A 15,389-nucleotide genomic window follows, 5' to 3' on the forward strand; every position below is an offset into this window, starting at 1 on the left:
GATGGAAAAATGGAAAAGACGGCCCATTTTCCCACAATGCCTTGCTAGTTTAAACCGTAAGTGAGGGGGCAGTTCATTTCATACTGGACATGTATTCTCTACCAACTGTTCTTGATGTCCCTGCATTGTTTTATGATAAAATAGTTGACAGTGAGCAGTCTGCTGCAGGTGCATCTAAAAAATTGAATATCATGGAAAGTCGATTCAAAAAGTGAAACTTTCATAGATTCATTACACAAAGTGAAATATGTCAGGCCTTTTTTTGGATGATTGGTTGATCATGGAATAAAAAATCCAGTATCTCAAAATATTAGAATGTTACATACAACCAATCAGAAAAAGGATTTATAATACAGAAATGTCGACCTTCTGAAAAGTACGTTTATTCTAGATTAATTTCACTCCATGTGTAATGAATTTCTAGAATATATTTAAGTTTCACTTTTTGAATTAAATTACAGAAAAAAGGAATTTTTCATTGATATTGAATTTTTTTGTTTTAGATGCACCTCGATATAGTGATAACTACAAAGTTAATTTATTTGACCCACACTTGCAACGTCATCTGCCATCGATAATCAATTGTATAAATATAGCCTGCAATATTGAACATCAATTATTATAATTTATATCATTGCATCTTAATCGAATTATAATTAAGTTAATTATAAATGGTTCAGGTTAAATAAATAAAAAAGAAGAACTATTTGACTAAATAACAATGCAGTCTTTTATGTGGTACCTTAAAACAGGCTAATGAAAATAAAGCAATACACAGAAGATCATGGAATAACTGTTAAACACCTTGATTTCAGATCGGAGTGACAGCTGACTGAGCCAATCAGGCAACATAATAAGTTTATCCTTTACGTTTAGCCTGGTCGGGACCAGGCTAAACGTAAAGGATAAATCTCCATGGTAACTTCTGTCCCTCCGCTTTTATGCAACCGGATCATGGCTAACGCAAGCCAGGATAACCGAAATATCCTAGGTTAATCCCTTATCCTAGTTTTATGCAATAGGCCCCTGGTCGATAAACTTATTCTGTTGCCTGATTGGCTCAGTCAGCTGTCACTCCAATCTGAAATCAAGGTGTTTAACAGTTATTCCATGATCTTGACTGCATTGTCATTTAGTTAAATAGTTCTTCTTCTTTTTTATTTATTTAACCTGAACCTTATGTGATAGTCTGTTCATATTACGGGCTATATTTATACAATTGATTATCGATGGCAGATGACGTTGCAAATGTCGGTCAAACAAATTCACTTTATACTTATAACTATATCGAGGTGCATTTGAAACACAATTAAATATCAATGAAAATGTTCTTTTTTCTGTAATTTAATTCAAAAACTGAAACTTAAATATGGATTCATTACACATTATGTGAAATTAATCTAGAATAAACATACTTTTCAGAAGGTCGTCATTTCTGTATTATAAATCCTTTTTCTGATTGGTTGCAGCAATATTCTAATATTTTGAAATACTGCATTTTTTATTACATGATCAATCAATCATCCAAAAAAAGGCCCGACATATTTCACTTTGAGTAATGAATCTATGAAAGTTTCACTTTTTGAATCGACTTTCCATGATATTCTATTTTTTAAATACACCTGCAGACTGCTCACTGTCAACTATTTTATCATAAAACAATGCAGGTACATTAAGATCAGATGGCAGAGAATACATCTGCTGTATGAAATGAACTGCCCCCTGAGTTACGGTTTAAACTACAAGGCATTGTGGGAAAATGGGCCGTCTTTTCCATTTTTCCATCAGTAAATCTGTGTTCGATCTCTGAGTCTACCTCTGCAAGCTGTGGGCTGGCACTTAACAGAATTACTTACAGCTGGCTTGACAAAGCAGCCCCTTTTCATCCTGGATTGGCGTTTATGCAATTGACTAATCCAAAGTGCCCAGGCTAGACTTTGTCAAGGCTGGCTTTATCAATCATCCTGGATGTCTTAATTCCACTTTTATGCAATTGGCCCCAGGTGCAAAATGTTCTTCTGCTCTGTGCAAGATGGTTGGAAAATATTTACCTATAGAGTAAGTTGAACATAGTGTTCTTAATGTTTTGAACTATTGTAGCTGTGTAATTTGTAGTATTTGTATAATAATGACTAAATCAAATACAAGGCGTTACCTTTTTATCCAATAATACAATATTATTTTATGTTTTGTGATTACAGTTTGATTGTTTTGGATAGGCCGAATTTGTGCTTTTATTTTTAAAAGTAGAAAATCTAATTTCCGGAAGTTTGTGGTTTGCTTAATACAGTTTATTTTACACTCAGGAATGACAACATGGAGAAGTCAAACAGTTAAACAGTGTCACCTACAGGTAGAAAGACAGTACGTATATATATATATAAAAAAAAAGAAAAAAATCATCCATCATAAATTGACCGCCAAAAGAAAATGAACAGATTGAAAATCATAAATTATGAATGTATTAGAATGTATCAAAATTGTTTTACAATAATTAGGCTAATAAAGGAATTAAGAGTGACAAGTGTGAGATAATAGGCTACCTCAGGATTATAGGCCTACGTCAACATCTTGACCAACGAAATGTTGCTGTTATGAAATGAGCTTCCAGAATAATAATCATACGTATAAATAATAATATCCACTTGTGTTTTGCTTAAGTAAAAGGATAGTCAAACATTTAGAAAAGTTCAGAGGATGGAGAAACCATATAGCCTATACATTTTCACTTTAAATATATTAATATATAATAAAAAAAAAAAAAAAAAAATATATATATATATATATATATATATATTTGTTGCTGTTTCATGAAACCAATAAACAGTGCAGATGCAAAGGTTTTGTCCACAAGGTGTCAGCAAAAGCCAATGTTGAGAAGCAGCTAAATTCACTTTAGATATGGAGGCCTGTCAAGGCTAAAGGAAATATTGTGTATCTATGGCACTTAACTTAACTTAACTTAACTTAACTTAATCTCAAGCCCCAAGCCTTAACCACTCAAATATGATGTGATAATTACATTAATCATAATAATTGCTGTCACTATTTCTGTCACTACTCTAATAAGGCACCACAATTATGTAATGACAATTCAATATCATTGGCCATATGAATCAACAGCCCACAGGTACAATGCGCAATGCATTTCCATATAGGCCTAGTAGTGCACCATCTGTCAGAATACGCTTTAAAAATGTTCAGTAGAGACGTATTCTTCAGTGAATACGTGTTGATAATAACTATTGATTGATACTATAACAAAATAACATCTCAGAACTGTAGAAAAGAGGAATAGAACTTGAGTTTCAGTAAACTGTGGCCATGGTGGCAACCCGGAACCCCCTTAGGGGCCTCCGAAAGTCCCCCGCACCCTTCTTCGAGCCACCACCGCCTTGATGAAAAGATCCATTCTGCAGCAGAAGGTGACAGCAACGTAACGCCCGCCTCCTCAAATATGTTCAACCAATGGAACATGACTTCATCAAACTTCTAACCAATCACACACAAGCCTCTCCTCATTTGTTTGCCCAATCCGTTTCGAGTAGCGACTCCTCTTTTCACAGCCCCCTTTCTGACCAATCAGGAGCGAGGCCGCCTGTGCAGAGGGCTGGGCGCGAGAATCGGCGGGATGGACAAATATCATAACGCTGAAAGGAGGTATAGACAAGAAAGATAGAAACAGTCCGGACGGCCAGCAATGACACGAATGTGCTAGTCTCTGCTGCTTGATATCGGATTTTTGTGGCGATATTGCTCTCAGAAACAAGTACCAGAAGAGAATAAGAGACACTTTTCTTTGGAAATATGTCACCGACTTTGAGTAAGGCTTTTACAGAGAGAGAGTAATGTTATGGACTGTACATTAAGTTAGCTCTCTGACTAGCCGACAAAGTGCTAGCTACATGCTCGGAAGAAAACCAGCGATGATTGACAGCGATTTCTATGGATAAACATCTATTCATGAGGGATTTTAGAAAGCTGCAAAACACAGGTTCGTCTCTGAGAAAGTTCAACCATCCTACTGACTGTCATGGACGACGTGAAAACACGCAGGTGGGTGCCAGCGATAATAATAATGTTTCAATGTCCAATTTGCTCTGTCTGTTTGTCACAGTTTCTTAAATGTACCTGTAGTAAATATAATATGAGTTTTGGTATCCGTATCCTAATGATGGTGTGTGCATCAAGTTTTCATGTTTGACAGCATAGCATAAACCTCACGTGCACCTGCTCAGTCATACTGTTCAAGGAGATGTATGAATGGTAATAGCTGACTAGTACAGAGTAACAATAATACAAATAATAAATGAGAATGATAATTAATTGTTATAAGAACGTACCTCTACCAGTATCCTGACAGTATGCTTAGATGTTGTTAACCATGTACGTCTTTTTAAGTTGTATATGATGTAATTATATGTAAAAAAAAAAAAAAAGATAATAATTAAAAAAAAATAGAGTTACCTAACACTGTTGTTTTCCTAATGGTGCAGCAATATATGGGCTGCATAATGTTTTTGCTATTCATGGGAGGCCCTCAGCACATTGTCAAACAGCAGCTATTCAACAGCAACATCCTATGAAACACATCACTTAAAAGTGATAAATCACTCAGATTAGTTGCATTTAACAAAACTTGGTAACTGGTCAGATACAGTTTTCTCTAAATCAAACTCAAGCTAAAAGAGCGACATTAGTAAAATTGTTTTCTGTTTCTTACATTCAAGTTTTTATCATCTGGTCTTCTTGGAACACTGTGTTTTTGCTGAGAGAGGGAATGCCAATGGAAAAAAAGTACCTAAGTGTTACCAAAGCCCTTCTTTGTTTTTCAAAGACCCCAACGCCAAACACCTGAGAAAGAAAACAGATGTGGTTTTCTGTGCTTAGACTTGATAAGTTATACAGTATCTGCAATCTAGTACTGTCACACAATTATTGCTGAAACCCTTAGTTGATTAATGTATTAGTTGATCGAAGTAATAATAGTTGCCACCAAATTTGTTGATAAACTAGTAGTTTTATTAATCAATCAAGTAGAACTGATGAATATTTGCTGGTTGCAGGTCATCAAATTGTAAGATATGCCTATACTGTCAGTTCATATTAAAATAAATATATATTTTTTTTATAGAATAAGCTTTTTGAAGATGTGACATTTGGCTGTGACAAATTGCGATTGATATTTTTTTCTTACTGTTTTCTGATATTTCTAAAATAAACATTTTATGAAAGAAAAAATCAACAGATCAATCAACAATTAATGAAATGGTAACTGCAGCTTCAGTTTTGCTTGTATAAGGCTTGAACTAACTATGTTCCAATCCTCTAATTAGAACAGCTCAGGGCATCCTATCCTATCCTTGATCTGAATGCAAATCCTCTATTTAATAGTATCCCGTTAACTGCTTATAAAAGCGAAACTCAATGATGCAAACATGATGGTTTGTCTATTTGTTTTACTGCTACTGATGTGTTCAGCTGATACAATTGTGCCTTTTTCAACTTTTTAAGCATATTTTAACATTATATTTTCATTATTCCAAAGTGCTTAGGAGTAAATAATGTGTTAAACGAAATGGGAAGCGATTATATAAAGTCTGCCTGTTTTTTTTTAATTTTTTGAACAACTGGACCGTTAGGGCTCTGCCAGTCCCCTGACCACACCTCCTCCATCTCAGTGACACACACACACACACACACACACACACACACACACACACACACACACACACACACACACACACACACACACACACACACACACTAACACACCTCTAAAGGTGAAAGAGCCTGTTGATGCAGGATCGCGCTGTTTCTCGCTCCCCTCCGTCCTGTTCAGCCATAGGCTCAGAGTGACTTCCCCACTCCTCTTTGCTCTAGTGAGGGAATCAAGCCCCACCAAAAATTCACTTTCCATGTTCATGTTTCCACACTGAAGAAGACCTTTCATACAAAGTCCAGTACTAAACCTGAGGAAGACACTCCTGCGTGCGCTGCTGAATTGTGTGCATGTGTGATTGTGAAGGATTGCTGTGTTGTAACAGCCCTTAGAATTTAATTTTGTCCTCAGTTTCTCAAACTCTTCAGCACTACCTCAAAGAGAGTGTAGCCCAGCAGCAAGTTTTATGGGAACACAGAAGTACAGTGCTACCTGCCAACTTCTTGTGTCAGTACAGAGGAATTTCTTGTTCTTGTATGCAGTCATGTTTTCCTTTTGATTCTGGTAAAGATTGTCAAAATCAGGTGGTGTTCAAAATCTATCAAGGAAAAGTTTGGTACTGTTTTCTGTCCTGTTTTTTTAATATCTATTTTGAATCACCAAAATGTGCTTATACATTTTAATGCTGTAGTTTATAATTGGCAGGTGTAAATAGTGATACATTGTTAGTGGTCTTGTCTTTTTCCACACTTATTCGTGCATGCACTACAGATCAGAAGAACAAAATTAAATGAATGTACTTAAAGCTGTGCCTGTGTAATAGTTAGTCGCTTTGCATCTTTTCTTAGTGCTCTCCCTTACCTTCAGAGCTTGTGCAATGGCAGGATACATTTTACAAGTATAGAGCTTTGAATGTTCGAGGCATATATTTTTTCTGAATCACTCATCATGATACATTCTTGTATCTTAGTTTCAAATTCTTGAAAGGGAAACTAACTGATTCTGGTGCTTGTATTAGCAATCACTATTGCTGCTTTCAGTCATTGACCTTTTTTAAATAAATGTTTTGGCTCCTTTAATAAAATCTACTCTTCTTTTACTCCCTTTCCACATTTTTCCTTGTGTATTTTTAGCAACGATGAGGATGAAGAGCAACACTCCACAGACCCAGAGAGTAAAGACAAGAGCCAAGATAAAAAGACCCTGTGCAAAGTGAAGTGGTCCCGAGATGAGGCAAGTTTATTTAGAGCTGGAACCTATGCTGGTTCTGTAGATTTTTTTTTTTCAACAAGTCAAACCGTGACTATCTTTATTTTTTTTGCAAATTGGAAGGTGTTGAAGTGTGTGCTCCACACATGTTAGGGTTGCTGCTGTAATTATATTGGATCAATATGACAATGTGGACAATGTGTTAATGTAGATTTTGGAGGTTCCTCAGGAGGGATTGTGTTTTAATTTCTTCCCTCCCCTTTTCTCAGGATGAGAAGCTGAAAAAACGTGTTGAGCAGCATGGAACTGACTCCTGGAAATTGATAGCCAACTGTTTCCCAGTAAGTATGTACTGCATTGTGTAGTAAGAATATTAGCGTGGTGTCTTACTGCTGGGAGCCATATTGCTCCATCTCTTTGCAATCTCGCAGTCAATGACCATCCAAACAATCTCATAATAAACATTGTTCCTCTATAGGATGTTTTAAACAGTGATGGTAAATGACTGGATGGGCGGATGTCTGTAGGTGTTTATGTTAGGTAGTGGTGTGGTGTAATGAAGTGTTTGGCTCTGTCACAGGGGAGGACAGATGGCCAGTGTCAGCACCGTTGGCAGAAGGTGCTCAACCCAGAGCTGGTGAAAGGACCCTGGACAAAAGAGGAGGATCAAAAGGTAAGAGGAGCTGGGAGTTCCTGTTGTGGTTAAAGAGGGAGGTTTGAAACAGGTAAATGATAGGGGAGACAGAAGGAAGCTGTGGAGAGCAGCTTAGTCTTAAGTGAATGACCACGATACAAACACAAATGCCACAATATGCAATGTATCTTTTACCTTCAGATAGGGGACAGCGGGGCTTTGCACATGCGCGAGGTGACTTTCGCGCTTAAACTTTCTTTGCCTTGGCTCCCTTTTCTAGCAAAGTAAATGCTCCACTATGTCATCCCTAATAAAACACGGACTTTCCGAGTCACTAGTTTGTAGCCCAGCCTTAGTTTGTATATCCTCCCTCAGCTCTGAGATGTACAATGCATTCCTTAAATGGATCGCCATTCTTCAAGAATGGTGTTTCATTCCTCCAACATCTTGGCATCATAACAGAAACACAGACCTATCAATAATAGTCTGAGCCGCCAACAATGACATCACAACATTTTTCAGCCACAGCCAAATAAACGGTGCCGAGGCACTGCTACAGTCAATGCTTTCTAAACACTGCCATTGCTGGAAATTAGAAAAGTAAAAGGATGTTATTTTCCACTTCATACAATCTTATAGATTGAATGAATACAGTATGACGGAGTACATTTCCACAATATCCAGCAGTGTACGTATATAGATTATACATTTCTGATTTAAGTTATAAAACTGTCTATTAATTCTCCCTTCTTTGGTTTGTGCAGGTTATAGACCTGGTCCACAAGTATGGGCCCAAGCGTTGGTCAGTGATTGCCAAGCACCTCCAGGGGAGGATTGGAAAGCAGTGCCGTGAACGATGGCACAACCACCTCAACCCAGCAGTGAAGAAGTCTTCATGGACTCAGGAAGAGGACAGCATCATCTATGAAGCCCACAAACGCCTTGGCAACCGCTGGGCAGAGATCTCCAAGCTTCTTCCTGGGAGGTAAGATGGTCTGGCACATGCACGTTGCATATCTCCACTTCCAGTTTGGGTCATGAAACGGGCACTTTGCTAAAATGTTGCTGCTGTAAAAAATAATATCTCCAACAGGACAGATAACTCCATCAAGAACCACTGGAACTCCACCATGAGGAGGAAGGTGGAGCATGAGGGGTACCTTCAAGATGGCAGCAAGAGTTTCACTTCTTCTCAAGCTGGAGGGAAGAGGCGCCACCACAGACCATGTCCTCCAACTCCGGCAGAGCCCCAGCACTGTGATCGCAGTCCCCTCCATATACCAGGACCCAACCAGGTCCATTTCCCCTCTAGACTCCAAACTATGTAGTGTTTTTATTATTCTTTTATTTCCTTTTTATTCAAGTATCATTCTCTCTATTTTAGATGGGGGGATATCCCTATGATCCTCACAGTGGAAACTTGTTGGACAGTCTTCCCGATAATTCAGACTTCATGTCGGTGAGTCTTTGTGTATGTCTTTGCATGCTAGTGGGAAAACACCTTTTTCCTGGACTTTCTGTGGTTATCTTTGTGATTGCTAACTCTGGACTCCAAATCAAACGCTTGAATGTCCTGTTATTTTCACCTAACTTTCGTCAATCTCTGTAAACCTCGGACGCTCCCATAAAAATGGTATTTTATGTGTAAATCTGTTTTTTGTCTGGTTTTCTGAACTTCTTCTTTTCCTCCTGTCCTCTCAACCTCTCCTCCCTGACGTTTGTTTATTTCAGCCATCTTGCCTGGATGACCCTGACAGAGAGCAAAGAATAAAGGAGCTTGAGCTCCTGCTTATGTCAGCAGAGTGTGAAGTCCAACGACAAGTGCAGTGCAGAGGTCCACGTGTAAGAACACACTCCGAAAATGTGTGTTGGCATACTTAGTCAGCATAGCCTGTGTGTGTTTGTAGCCTACATACACTGTAAAAAGTTAAAAAAAATTCAGTACAAATTAAACTCAATTGATTAAAAAAAAAAGTCATTCAACATGAGTCATAAAATCAAATCAAAGTGAATTAAAGAAGGGAATTTTTTTCTCTTACACTTCACACTTGTTTGTAGAAAATTCCCCAAATCCTTTGATTGACAGAAGACTTGACAGACTCGTGCCAAAATGACTCAGTGTAATTGACTTTTTGCAGTGTATACGTGAGAAAATGAGAATGGCGCACATGAACGTGTGTCTGTAGCCTGATCTGCCGTAGTGTTGCTATAGTAACCACCTTCCCCATCTCGCTACTCATTCAGACTGGCCTGAAGCTGTGCTTGGTTGCCATACTACTCCCCCCCCCCACTCCCGCCTCCATTACCATCGTTCCAAACATAAACCTGCTGCTCCCTCGCCCCCATGCCCACGCACAGCCAGCAGTTTGAACCAAGCACTCTCCTCTGTCTCTCCTGTGTCTGTTCTGTCCCCTCCCTGATGCTGTTTTTCACATTCAATTCATTCCATTCATGTAATGTGTCATCCTTTTCCTGTCAGTTCAGACTTCATATTCATATTGAATGATTGAATGGTTAAAGCCTCTGGAAACCTGGTCTAAAACAGTCAAGATCAATATATGATATCAAAGTTTGGTGTCTCGATTAGCTTTCACAAAAATCTGATTACAAATAAATGTTTATAAATATTTTAAAACTTAAAGTTAAAACAATTTATTTTGGCTGTGGCCATATAAGACAGTCTCCATTGCAACATTCTTTGTTTTTTAGAACGTTCAGGCAGAGTACTGCCGCGATTGGTTCAAAATACTTATTGTGTAAGCACCAAAGCATAGCCTGCCTCATCTTAACCAAATTTTAAAAAAAGTTAATCAAACTAACATGACAATACCTTTTTAATTTAGATTTATGAATATTCCTTACTCTTTTCAGATGCTAACTTTGATGCAACTCACTCCCTAAATTACATAGTCAGAAAGCTTTTGTAGATTAAGGTTTACAGGGGCTTTAAGATTGGCCTGATATGTTGTAGTACCACCAGTGTTTTCAAGTCACACATCATGTTAAAGCTGATGCAGAGGAATTGTACTTGACATCTACCAATCTTAACACCTTTCGTCCCCCTTGCCCTCTCCAGAGTCTGGAGCAGTACTCGGCCTGGTCCGACAGTTTGTCAGATGACACGCTGACCACAAGCAGCAGCAGCATAGAGGAGCCGGCAGAGAGAAGGTCCTGGAGGGGCCCTGAAATCCCCCAGGGACTTCCACCACAGCTTCCTGTGTCTCCCAGCAAGTTCCTGGCTGCGGAGGCCGGCACGGTGCTCTCCAACCTGCAGACCATACCGGAGTTTGCCGAGACCATGGAGCTCATTGACTCAGTGAGTAGCACAAGGAGCACAATGGAGAACAAATGCATCTCAGTGGGAATTTGTTCACCCAAAAAAAGTCCTGAATGTATTAAAGATCCAGTGTAGATGTGTTTCGCTCTGCAGGACCCTGTGGCGTGGAACGACGTGGACAGTTTCGACCTGTCGGAGACGGTGACGCCGCCCAGGCACAACCAGGCCGGCTACAGCACTCTCCTGCAAGAGAGGATCAACAACTCCATGGGCTACACCGTCAACACTACGACTGCCGTCTCTCGCCGCGATAAGAACTGCGCTCCATTTGTGACCTCCCTGACTCCTATCAACGCATCCAAGCCCACCCAGGCATCCATTGGGAGGCGGAGGAGGAGAGAGAGGGGGGAGCCGCCATCTCCTCTGTGTGACAGGACCTGCTCCTCCTTCTTGGAAAATATATCCAATTCTCCCAAGAAAACTCCCACAAAGTTGCTGCCATTCACGCCTTCTCGAGTGAGTGAAACCTGTTTGTCTTCCTTTACTCCACCCCTCAGTTGGCTACTTTCTCATAGAAATGATGTACTTTGACTCTATGAGGAAGTATTTTATTTTTTTCACTTGGCTAATATGCCTTTTATTTCTGTATCCTCAGTTTTGCAACATATCAGGGATGGAGCATCTGAATCTGGATAACCCCGCCCTCACCTCAACTCCTGTGTGTGGCCAGAGGTGTCTCCTCAACACACCGCTCCAGAAAGAAACCACACCCAAGCACCAGAAAGAGAATGATGGGTAATTAAATACAGTATATTTAAATGCTGTATACATCCTTGTCCAATCTTGAATTTTAATTTAATGAGATTGTTAGCGAAAGAGAGATTAATATTATCTGTCAACTCTCTAGGTTGCGGACCCCCAAATTACGTAAAACTGTCATGTTTCCAACACCGAGGACACCGACTCCCTTCAAAAATGCTTTGGCCGCCCAGGAGAAAATGCATGGGCCACTAAAGATGGAGGTAAACGGTCATATGTGGTTATGACATTAGCTGTATGTTCTCACACTTCACGCATATTCATGATAACCTTTTTTCACACCTTGCTACAGTGTATAGCTGCAAGGTTTCGCGGTTGTATTAATGCGTGTGTTTTTTTATTAGCCACAGCCGTTGGCCTATCTAGAAGAAGACATTCGAGAAGTTCTGAAGCAGGAGACTGGAGCAGACATCTTTAACAGAGTGGACGTCCAGCTGGACTACAGAGCCTGGAAACATAATGTATGTGTAGCATGCACACTTTCATCCCTCACTGAAATATACCAACTTGCTTTTTTTATCTGAAGAAACAAATGTATACTGATTCACAAATGAAAGGATTTTACTGGGCTCACTCATAGTAGTCAGACAAAGCTGTATACGTAGCTCTTCCCTGGGTGGAACTCGAGCGTTTACTGTTATTTGTATCTTGGCCCTTTGATTGCAGATTGATGGCCCAGCTAGAAAGGTGCGTAAGTCTCTGGTGCTGGACCCCTGGGGGAAAGATTGCCTTAACGTCCAACTCTTCCAAGAGCAGCACAATGATGCACAAGTATGTCACAAAACTCACAATACTGGTTTATAATAACTGGTTCAGATTCTGTTGCTAGTTGAGAATGCTTTTAATTTGATTTCATTTAACCTTTATTTATACTCGAGAGATCAATTGAGGGGGTGACCCTAATTTTGCAACGATGTCGAGTCAAACAAATGCAAAGTAGAAAACAACAATACATGCACAATATACAATGCAAATACATCAAATACACAACAAGCTGATGAAGAGACAAAAACAATTGAAACATTTAGACAGTGATGTAGAATGGCTGCAATTAAAATGAAATGGGTGAAAGTACAATACAGCCCAATTAAAACAGTTACTACCATAGGGCACATAAAAGGGCTACTCAGTGGCCAACAATAGTAAAGTGTGGTTGTAACTGTGTTTGTGTACGATGTTTGTGTAAGTGTATGAATTTGGAATGTGGTGTTGTAGAAAAACACATGCATGTTCAACTTCTGGATAACTAACTACATTTAAAATTATTTAGGTAAATGTTTAGCCTTTTGACATTTTGGTGATAGACATTACTTTTTAAAAGCTACTTGGATTAAGCTCACCATGATCATTTATTGAACCTCATATCGCAGGTGCCAGATGAAAATCTATTGACGAGCTCTTCACTGATCTCCCCAATCCCTGAGCAGGAGGAGTGCAGCCGTCCTTTGACGTCCGGGCGAGAGGAGCCCTCGCTGGTCCCCGTTCACCCTCAACACTTCACCAGCCCCCGCATGAAGAAGCTTCTTGCCTCCCACAAAGCACCAAAACACACCAGAGGACAGGTACGTAAAGGGTAGTTTTTAGATCAATCTGAAGTGACCTGCATAAAATAGTTTTTTTTCTAAATGAGTTAACCTTAAACAAACAGAAGTTTTGTTTTCATAAAGTGTTATTGAAAACAGAATTCTTGTGGTCAAACATAATAACATAAATAATTTCCTCCCACAGAACTGATTTTTGAAGTATTTCAACTCCTGCAATGTTAATATATACATGTTTACTAGCTTGCAGTCTCTTTTTTCCCTGCTTGTCTTTGCACATAGCAACATATCTGCCAACTGTAGATCAGTGGCAACTAGAGATAAGATTCATAATATATTCGATTCTAATTGTGAAGCTCCTTTGGTAACCATACCATTTGGTAATTCTTGGTTGCCTTCTCTGCAGGTGAGTGAGTGGGAAGCAGTGGTTTATGGGAAGACAGAGGACCAACTGATCATGACAGAACAAGCCCGTCAGTACCTGAACCCTTACCCCTCTTCTTGCTCTACCTCAAGGGCTCTTGTGCTTTAATGCCGCCCCCTTGCTGCGCAGGCAATACTAATACTACTACTACTACACCCGTCCAACAACTGAAAACCTCCACTGAATCCTGTAAGAGACAATCCAGTGAAGTCAAATTATTTTATATTTCTTTTGAAGCAGAAATGCACTGCCAAGGACATCCACATAAAAGGCATGGCTGCTGATTATTGTTTTCAACACATTTCTAGGTCACTGCCCAAGTACTTGTTCATAGGTTTGGCCTGTATTTTTCCTTTTTGAATACACACAACCTGGCAACATAAGCCGTTCTGTACAGATAGGAAAAGGCTAGAATTGTTTTCTGCACTAGTCTGTAATGTTAAGCAACCTGCACATACAGTAGGCTGTAGAAATAGTGTTTATTGCTAGCAGTGGCTGCTTCGGAGTTATATATTGTTAATATATTGTTTAAATGACAAGAAAAACATTTTATAATCTAACGCTACTCATTGTGTATGTCCTCCAGCTTGTTTTGCTGAACTGCCCCATTGCTGTCATCAGATCAAAACCACGTACAGGCAAAATGTGTTGCTTTTTATTGACAGCCATCTATTTGATCACACAATGGGTTTTTCCAGACACATACAGGACAGAACATCATAGTAAGCATTGCTTTGAAAATTAGAGAAACAAAAAAAAGCAGTTGCGTGGTTATTTTCGGGTGACAACAATGTTAAATGCCTATCCACTGTGATGTGAGGATGGAAATAAGAAACGGTCAGTTGCACTACTGAGTGAATTTTGAGTTTTTAAGGGCAAACTGGATGGCAATTGTCTTTTTTTTTTTTAACAACACGTTTCTTTTCCAAGGCCATAGTGTCTGTCCAGACATCGGTTGAATGTATTTCATTGCAATGAACATGTGTAGGAACCTCAAGATATGGAAGGGTACCTTTTATGTTTATTTCAGTTTTTTTTAATTTATTATCTGACGGCTCTAAAGCTTAGATATTAATATAAATCGGACACCATGAGTTCTTTAAGAAGTTTAACTTTGCTGACAAAACAGCCTAAAAGCCCATACTGTGCTCTAAAGTAAAGTCTCTTTGATAGAGAATGAATGGTCACCATTGCTGCGGTCGGTCGTTTCAGTGTGTCACGGTTGATACTGACCAGTTTTTATATCATCAGTGTTCTACAACAAGCTTTTGGTCAAGAAGGATATACTTATTATGTGAAGGCTGTAGTTTTTTTTAATTTATTTAATGTCTACTAATTTATTTATTTCTTTAAAAAAAACATTTAAGAGAAATTATTGAAGAATTTTATTGCCTTTTCTCTTTCAAAATCAGGATTGGGCTACAATTCAGTTTCATTACTCCAAGTTGGAAGAACACACACTGAAAAATAATATTAATGTTATTACATTATTCGGATCTGGCAAAACTAAACTAGGGAGTAATAATTATGTAGTTGTATCTGCCATCTTGTTACATATAGATAGGACATATTTTTATCTCTCCTTTTAAGTCAAATGTGTTCTTTGCTAATAGGTAGCAGAACTCCATCTCCAACCTCTAATCATAGACAAATTGCACTTTTTATCATTTAATCATTTAATTTTAAATGTTTGTTCATTCTGATGATGTAGCTCTTGTCCTTATTTTTATTTTGTGTGTGTTTTTATGTTTGCTTGTGTGCTGTGCGGCTGTCTCTGTGTTTTGTGAGGATCTTGCTGCTTGATTTTAACAAGTTCTCCTGTT

The 15,389-nt window shown here is 38.8% G+C and overlaps 1 protein-coding gene across 1 annotated transcript; it reads left to right on the forward strand.

Annotated features, from left to right (window-relative positions):
* The first annotated feature begins 3,943 nt into the window (after positions 1-3,943).
* On the forward strand, positions 3,944-13,895 carry mybl1 (v-myb avian myeloblastosis viral oncogene homolog-like 1). Its single transcript, XM_080049789.1, has 16 exons — positions 3,944-4,056; positions 6,796-6,895; positions 7,141-7,212; positions 7,452-7,544; positions 8,270-8,490; positions 8,599-8,800; positions 8,890-8,964; positions 9,237-9,347; positions 10,582-10,821; positions 10,936-11,298; positions 11,438-11,577; positions 11,690-11,804; positions 11,946-12,062; positions 12,268-12,372; positions 12,972-13,163; positions 13,549-13,895. The coding sequence occupies exons 1-16, from the start codon at positions 4,034-4,036 to the stop codon at positions 13,672-13,674; spliced, it is 2,295 nt and encodes a 764-aa protein (XP_079905915.1). The 5' UTR covers positions 3,944-4,033; the 3' UTR covers positions 13,675-13,895.
* The last annotated feature ends 1,494 nt before the right edge of the window (positions 13,896-15,389 follow it).

Source organism: Ammodytes marinus, assembly GCF_949987685.1.
Source record: "Ammodytes marinus genome assembly, chromosome: 21".
Lineage (NCBI taxonomy): Eukaryota > Metazoa > Chordata > Actinopteri > Uranoscopiformes > Ammodytidae > Ammodytes > Ammodytes marinus.